This window comes from Triplophysa rosa, linkage group LG4 (genome assembly GCF_024868665.1).
Source record: "Triplophysa rosa linkage group LG4, Trosa_1v2, whole genome shotgun sequence".
Classification (NCBI taxonomy): Eukaryota; Metazoa; Chordata; class Actinopteri; order Cypriniformes; family Nemacheilidae; genus Triplophysa; species Triplophysa rosa.
Genome location: NC_079893.1, coordinates 732,284 through 740,952, shown reverse-complemented (window position 1 = coordinate 740,952; position 8,669 = coordinate 732,284). Strand labels below are relative to the sequence as shown.

General features: G+C 42.5%; 1 protein-coding gene across 1 annotated transcript; it reads left to right on the top strand.

Annotated features, from left to right (window-relative positions):
- The first annotated feature begins 1,823 nt into the window (after positions 1 to 1,823).
- On the top strand, positions 1,824 to 7,942 carry spry2 (sprouty RTK signaling antagonist 2). Its single transcript, XM_057332426.1, has 2 exons — positions 1,824 to 2,293; positions 3,790 to 7,942. The coding sequence occupies exon 2, from the start codon at positions 3,841 to 3,843 to the stop codon at positions 4,747 to 4,749; it is 909 nt and encodes a 302-aa protein (XP_057188409.1). The 5' UTR covers positions 1,824 to 2,293; positions 3,790 to 3,840; the 3' UTR covers positions 4,750 to 7,942.
- The last annotated feature ends 727 nt before the right edge of the window (positions 7,943 to 8,669 follow it).

The following is an 8,669-nucleotide window of genomic DNA, read 5'->3' as shown; positions in this document are numbered from 1 at the left end:
GTATAATATTAATAATATAAAAACACGATATATATTTAGAATAAAATGTCAATGCAATATGCACTGCACTGTTTTTTTACGCAAAATAAAATCTTTCTTTCAACTTTAGCATGGAAATGTCTTTTCTCGACAGTTTCTGTGAGATTCACCCTACGTATTAGTCATGTGTCTTGTTCCAAAAGACCCTTTCCCGGACACTCCTCCAGCCCTCCCTCATTTCCTCAGGGTGCACACATTGATGCTGTGTGACCGGGGTGTCTGCAGCAATAGGAGTCCCCCAGACAAGCACAAAGCCCCCTGTCAGTTACCTTTTCACCTCTGGCTGGTGAAAAGGAGGCCCTGAACAATACACCGAGCTCAGCTGGAGATGTTGAAGTCTCAGGGGTTTGAGAACTCGGCTCGTTTCCTCTCTCTGTTCGCTGGAGGCCACCTCAAGGTGCATTTGTTCACTCCCTCCTCCTGATAACACAGAAGGCTTGCCCTTGATTGCCCCGTAGCCCGCTAGAGAGACAGACAAACTGACAATGTGTTGGGGGTAGTGCTCATTCTGCTGCGGGAGTACTTCCTATTAGCCCACAATAGACCATACATTATAAAAGTGGCTTTGTATGGGAGCTATTTCCATGCTAAGTAAACTTGTTTTATTTGTCTCTTTTATCTCATCCAAATCCACCTAGATTGGATTTATCCGCAGATCCGACAGCTGCTTTGTGTTTACTTTGCTGTTTGATATTCAGCAAATTAAATGCTTATAATTCCACATACTAATGTGCATGCGCATATAAAACATTTTCATATGTGATTTAAATAATAACTTTAAATTAATCTTAGGTTTTGTGAGCGTATATAGTGTTATAGTGCAAGTCTGATAATAATTAAAGGAAAGCAACATAAAAGTAATGTCCCGTTTTAACTGCTCTTTGCTCATCATGCCACTAGGGGGCAGTAATGTAAACTATTTTGTTAACCTAACATAAAGTTTTGCAGTATTCTAGTTTCTATTATTATTATTGACAGTTATAGTTATTATTATGGTTATTGTTATTAACTATTAAAATTATTACACACAAAGCAAGAAATAAAAAATGAACGAGTTGATAAATTGAGCTTCACCACTACACTTATAACTTCAAGCCTTTTAAAAGACGAAAGTGTGTTAAAGTCATACATTTGAGTGTACACAGCTCTAACAGGGGTTGAGCAACAGCTCTTCTGTACCAATGTTTAGCCTGTGAAAGATGGAGGTACAGTGTAGTGATTCTTTTTTGAACCGATTCGCTTAATGATTCAACCACTCGACTGTTATGAATGACAATATTGTTAACACTCAACATGAATGAATATGTGTGTTTTTAAGGGAAAATGTTGATGTTATTTTAAAACATATACAATGTGTCATTGTCGTTGAAAAGCAAATAATTTAAAGAATTGTAATGTAGGCTATTTAATTAAAATACAGAATAATACACAGTATGTACAATATATTATAATGTATTATACATCATAACTTTGTTTAATTGTAAAGTGTTTAGTTTACTAACAATTAGGCCTATCTGATAGTTGTATGTTTACATAATTGCATATGTGACGAATGAAGATCTTGAATCTCGAATGAAGCGCAGTGGCGCATTTTAACTCGAATCTTTGAACTCGACTCGGCCAAGTGACTCTGACTTCTCAATGCTAGTGTTCTGACACACGCACACACGCACACACACACACACACACACACACACACACACACACACACACACAGGGAGTGAATGTTGGGTGCTGTAGAGCCAATGAGCTGGGACCGGATACGATATATCCTCTGGGACAACAGCTACTCTGTTCACCCCCTTCACTTCCACATGACGCCATTTACAGCATAAACCCGACCTCCTCTCCGGAAAGAAGAAAAAACACGAGCTGAAAAACTTGAAAGCGCCACAGTGTGCCATGCAGCCAAACCTTCAACTCGCGCAGCGCAACGCTTCTTTTTGACCAACTCTTCTTTTCAGCACCTATACACATATTTGTATTATTTCTTTTATAACTCGACTGATTTTTTCTGGATTTGGGAACTTTTCTACTGGTCAGTATATCGGCATAAATTAAACCTGGTGCTTCACGCGCGCTCCGCTTGGAATTAATTTCGGACGTTTCGCGAAAAAGGACGCGCGTGCGGCTGCGATTATCGGAATTTTTGTGAATGAATCTCGCACGAACTGAGGACTTACCAAAGAGAAATTCCCACTAGGAGGATATACTCTTCAGGACACAAATAGGGGGTTGAGGTGGTGAGATCACGGTAAGGGACCTGTAATATGACTTTTTTTGCAATGCATAGTTTTTATCGTATTTTATTGCGTGTCTGGTTTTTCTAATAATGAGTTCTTCGAGTCTTCGCGAGTTTTTTCAGCGCTCGTGCGCCGCGCCATACTCGCAGCTGTGCAAATAGTTGCCATACGGATCTGTTCCCTGCGCACCAACTTTGAGTCCCGTTTAAAGTTGCGAATAGACGTGAAACGTGTCATTTACAACGCGGCATTTATTATTTCAACTATTTTCAACATTTTTATGAAAACTATTCAAAATGTTTGGTGCTGCGAATATAGAATGACGGTTCTGCATGCAATCTTAAAGTAAGTTCTGCATTGTTAGGAAGTTATTATGCATGCAGATAAACCCGATCAGGAGTTTAAATAGCAGCGAGGAGATAAACAGATGTTTAACAGACAGTTTGTTGATGGGGCCTCTCTTTGGAAAGTGAGATTGTGTATTGATATGGTAATTTGGGGCTTGTGTTATTTAGATTGAACTCGACTGGTGCCGAGGGTCCCGGCTGAGATGTATGCTTGCATGACCCCCCCCCCTCCCCCTCGTAGATTCGACACATGTGGATTTTTTATTTTTCTATATGTGTGTATTTATGCCAGAGCTCCGCCCCATGTCAGCGTCATAATGCATTTGTGCGCGTCACGGGTGCGTGAAATTATGAATTTGCTCAGTTAAATTTTTTTAACTCGCGTTTAATGATTTTAGAAGATATTAAGCAAAACGTAAAGGTTATATTTAACTGAAGTCCCTTTTATTACCCACGTCGAAGGCCTACGTCATTTTTACTTGCGCACTTTAGATTAGGAAAAGCTTTCTAGGCTACTTCCAGCTACAAAATCACATGTTAATAAAATCGATTTATAGCTTTATCATGATGCGTTTAGGTAGTTTCTTCAAACTTAAAATTGGTGATCAACAATGCAAAAAAAGTTTGCGTATGCTTTTAATAGTACTTTCTTAATTAAACAGTGAGAATGTTGTTGTCAAGTCTCTGTTAATGATGTTTAATAAAACCTATACTTTTAATACTTTGAAAATGTATTATATTAACATTTAAAGAGAATAGATTAAATGTATTTGTACAGAGCTTTAACCGTGTAAATGCTTTTAGAGCAGCTTTAGTAGTCTCACTTGTTGAGGCAAGTGAAGAAAGATGCTTGTATTTTAGTCATGCATACTTTTTAGTGCAGAATAATAAACATCTACAAGCAGGTTAGGTATTACGTTAAAAAAAGAGATCATTATTTAGAACGATGTAGGGCCAAAGTGACGTTCTTTGTGAACTTGATGTCCCCGGGCGGCCAAGGCCAGGCCCATTGATGAGTTGGGGAGTAGTTGGGAGATTTGCATGAAGGAGCCAGCCATCTGCATTTCCTTTTTTGCCTAGCTCCTATCATTTACATATGGTTAGATTATGGGATTCAACTTCCTTATATGCTCTCGTTTAACTGTCTGCCTTGCCCACAGGACTTCAGATGTGTTCAATGCCAGCCAGAGGGTTCCCACTTCAGAGTAAAGATGGAGACGAGAGCTCAAAATGGTGGCAGCGGCTCTTCTGGCTTGCTGCGACCTCAGCGTGACACCGGCAGGCCCCAGGCCGGGTACTCGGAGCCCTGGGAGGGTCAGGTGCTCTCCCTGGACCAAATCAGGAGCATCCGCGGCAGCAATGAGTACACGGAGGGCCCGACGGTGGTGCCACGACCGCCCGCCTCCCAGCAGAAAACGGACTCGCAACCTTCCAGCCCGACCTCCAGTGAGCCCTCCGAGCACACGGAGTCCCCGAGGACCCAACGGGGCGGCCAACGGACTCCTCAGCAGCCCCCGAGAGGCGGCGTGAGCAGATCCATCAGCGGCACCAGCGACGGGTCGCGCAGCACCACCCGGACCAGCACGGGCAGCACGTCGTCGGAGCAGAGACTTCTGGGAACCGCTGGGGGCGATCGGATCGTGAGGGCGCAGCCCAAGCGCTCGGAGCTGAAACAGGACGAACTCAAGCCCTTGGCGGCGGCGGTGGTCGGTGCCAGGGCCGGCAAGGGCAAGCACTTGAACCGCTGCGAGAACTGCGGCCGCTGCAAGTGCGAAGGGTGCACCTGCCCTCGGACCCTGCCGTCGTGTTGGATGTGCGGCCACAGGTGCCTTTGCTCGGCCACGTCGGCGACGGACTACGTCACTTGCCTGTGCTGCGTCAAAGGCCTGTTCTACCACTGTTCCAGCGACGACGAGGATGTGTGCGCCGACAAGCCCTTCTCATGCAGCCAGTCGCACTGCTGCATGCGCTGGTCGGCCATAAGCGTGTTGGCTCTTTTCCTGCCGTGCCTGCTCTGCTACCTCCCGGCTAAGGGCTGCGTGGCGCTGTGCCAGGCGTGCTACGACTGCACCAATCGGCCGGGGTGCCGCTGCCATAACAAAGAAGTTGACACAAAGTAGACTGGGCTCCTGGAGTAGCAATGGGAAGAGAACGTTATCTGGGACTGTCTGGAACGACCCGCACCCGGAGCGGAGGAAGCATCCGCAACTTGTTGTAGTTACGGCACTGTAGACCACGAGGTGACATTGGCTTGGCAAGGACTGCTTTGAAGTGCTTTGCTTTGCTTTCTTTGCTTTTCTTTTATCCCCTCGCTCTCTTTCCGAGGGGGAACGTGTTCCTCTGTTTTGTTTTTAAGCTGAAGTCCAGAACGTTAGCCCTATTGACATTCAGTAATATGACTGATATAAAGGTGACAGACTCCCCTGACTAACTGTTTGTCAATAGTATCTGCAAAAAGTATGTAAATTAGCAAATGAGCTCTTCAGAGAGATTTTATTTTTGTACATATAATATTTCAACTGTGAAAAGCATCGTGCCGAACCCCAGGCACCTTGACAGATCCATATATATGACGCATATATAAAACTTTGTACGACCACTTGGAACGTACTTTTAATATGTCTCCTTACAGAAGAGAAATCGGACATGAATTATCCCGACACTTGTAAATTGTACAGTGACCCTAAGAAAACTTTATTTTCTAATTTCAACACATTGTTTAGTGTAAAATTATTTATTTGAAGTTTTATTATTTTATAAAGTAATATTTATTTGGAGAGGCATCTTTATAGGCATCGCCCCAACTTGAGCAAGAAATGAAAAACCCTCCCTCTGTTGTTGCTGCAAAAATGGATGGCGGGGTGTCCGATCTGATGCATATGTTCACTATAAAATAGTAAATATATTAACGTTTTGAAATTAAACAATGCATTTTCTGTCTTCTTTGTGGCCTGCTGTTGACCTTGTTTCTATCACTCGAACACAAAGAGGCATTTCAGAAGCTCCAGTGTTTGTTCAATCGCCTTTGTTTACCCACGGATCTCCTGTCAGTGTCACGTATCACTTGGCGTTTATGAGCTCCACGATGTCCGCGCTATGGTTTCGAGGTCATCTGAAATGAAAAGCGTTGAAAGCGATAACAAACGTTCGTTGACACGTCCACAAAGTAGGTGACTGCACTGAATTTTGTGACCGTACATCACACTTGAGTATCTTGTCATGAAAAGTCCAATTGCACTTTGTGTGTTTTAGTAAACAGGAAGTCGTCTGCAGTTGCGTAAGGGTTGCATTGTGAGAACGGAGACCTTCGGTACAAAAAAAGCACGGCCATTTATATCGACAGTTCCGATTACCTTCGGTTAACAGAAATGCTGGGAATAGTTACGTGCCGTTTGTCTGATAAAACCACCCAAACAAACTGATCTCAGATCAACATCAGCCCCTTACAAAGACCCCCTGATCTTGAGCCAGACCCTCAGGGGTAACTTCCAGCCTCCCCTGCCAGCAGCGGATACTGGCTGCCTTTACTTCCATGGGAAACATCTGGCACTGGTTTAATCATTGAAGTATGCAAACCACCAGTTGACATCAGGAGGATCAGAGATTGTTTCTGTTGGCAAGCCGTCGTTCGCCGATGCGCGCTCGCGTGTGTTATGGAAACTGCCCTGAGGGAATATAAAGAGTAGATGTGCCGTACGCGTGCAGGATGCTTTTGAGGAAGTTTGGGTTTCCTTGACGATTTATGTTGCGTGCGGTTGCATCCCAGCGTGAACTTCGACCTTGAATCAAAAAGGGAAACTGGACTGACGAAACATTAATGCCGTCATCGTGATCTGAATATGGTAAATCATTCTAAACCACACAGAATTTACTAAGAAGTCTTTCACGCGAAGACCAAATTTACAAAGTTGTTTAAAATGAATGCCTTTACTAAAAAAATGTATTCATTTTTAATATATACTATTATCAAATCGTATTAAATACCAATTATAATCAACAATATTTATGCCACAGATAAATTGGCTGCAAAAAACATTAACAGTTTTCTTGGACATGATGTGTGAGCACAGAAAAGATATGAGAATCAACTTTTCTCTTATTCTATTATTTAAAGTGTCATGTTTTACAATTTTTGTCGTTGGCACTTATAAGCTGAGCAAAACATGCCGTATGTCTTTTTCGCTGTGACATGATCCGTACTACTGGCATCTGCACTCTTGCTTCGGCGTGTTGGCGCATGTTTGTTATTTTTCAGAGTGTTTGAGTGACAGGCAGCCAGCGTCCCCCCCTCCGCAGAGATGCGCCCCCTTCCCCATTTACGCGGCTAAAGGTGGAAAAACAAAACCGTTCTGATCGCTCGAGAGCATGGTTTCTCCATCCTGTCTCCCAGCCATTGTTTTAAGTTGTGAATGGGGGCATCGGGAGGGGGGGGTTGGTTTGCTCAAGAAAGCTCCGTAAAGGGTTAAAGACATTACTTTAAATGACAATGGGCCAACAGTTTACCCCCACATTCGAAACCTTCTGTATTCACCGTCTTTTCAATGGCCCCAAGTTATTTCTCCGGCTCTTAAGCCTCTTCAACTACCTGCTTGGTATTCTCACAGGGCAGCCTTTGAGTTTGTGTGTGTGTGACAGCACGCACGCGCATGTTTCCTACTTTGCGTGCGAGCGTTTAGCAGCCGCTAAATGTGTTGTTAAGGGCGCAGGCAGCACAAAAGCAGGATAAATGGGAAAAATGACACCCTTTTGAAAGAAGTGCGATCGCATGCCAAGTTCAGGGGAAATGGAGAAATATAGATTTCTCCATTGAACAGAGAATTGGGTCAGATACGGGCCGGGGAGGGCTGACCTCAATAAACAGACAACAGACGGGACGGAACTCACATTGTCCCAAAAATTAACAGCGGTATTAACTGCTCGCCTAAGCCGGAATGTCTGGTTACGGCCGAGAGGAAGTTGCCTAATTTGAGGTGTTGTATACACGTCTGTTGAGGTTTTTTTGCGCTGTGAATGGCTATCGATTCTTTCGGCACAGAATCTACATTTAACAACGTCAGTGAGGTTGAGCTACACAAGTGAAGAGAGGTGTGAAGTCATGTGCAGAGCTGCTTTCTACGGCCCAAATATAAGAACTCAATGGCAATGGAGTAAACATCTGGAACAAGACACCACGCATATCATTCAATCATTTTAATCGCATTTTTGCACTTGAACTTGATTTAAGTTTGTTAAATATACAGTATATAGTAACAAAAACATGAAATTCAACCCCGTGATTTTGGTGTTGCTTGCTACAAATAAAAATAAAAAAATGTGTTGTAACAAGGTTGCACTTTCATAGCTCATGAGATTTGATGAAGTTCTTAGTTGTTTCAAATATCAACTTTGTCTCAGATTCTAAAATTGCTGAGGAGGAATGAAAACGGAAACAGATGAGACTGTTATGAGAAAGTAGCAGTGTAAGTAAGTAAGAACGATTGAAAAACATCCGCCACAAGAATACATGCACATCATTCAATATCTTTTCTATTTATGAACTGCATTTATGCACTTGGAGGAAACTTTAACTTCAACCTTGCTAAATATAAAGCATTCCACAAAATTCAATTCCGTGATTTAGGTGTTGTTTGCCACAACAAGTCAAGCTGCAAAAACTAAGAAAAGTTTGTTTTAACATAATAATTAGGCTTCTTTGGTATTTATCTTGCTTTAAGAACCTAGAAAAAGACCAAGTTTAAGAATTGCTTTTATTTCTTTAACATAAAATATAATGCAAAGCTTTAAATGCAGAAGAAACACTTTGCAATATGAAATGTTATAAAAGGTCCAAATAAAATAGAATAGAATAAAATGAAATCAAAATGTTCAAGTTTTGACTGTGCATCCTTCACTCAACAACACTATCTGTTGCTGAAACTTTAAGCATCTGAATTCAAACAAAGAATTCCAGATGAACTCTTTCATAAACAAACCCTCGGATCCAGAGACACCCCCATTAACTAAGTGCAAGAGACCCTGAAAAAAGAGCGAGTGCATTTGT

What these genes read in the sequence shown, in the direction of transcription:
- spry2 (XM_057332426.1), top strand. Translation starts at nt 3,841, where the DNA reads ATGGAGACGAGAGCTCAAAATGGTGGCAGCGGCTCTTCTGGCTTGCTG.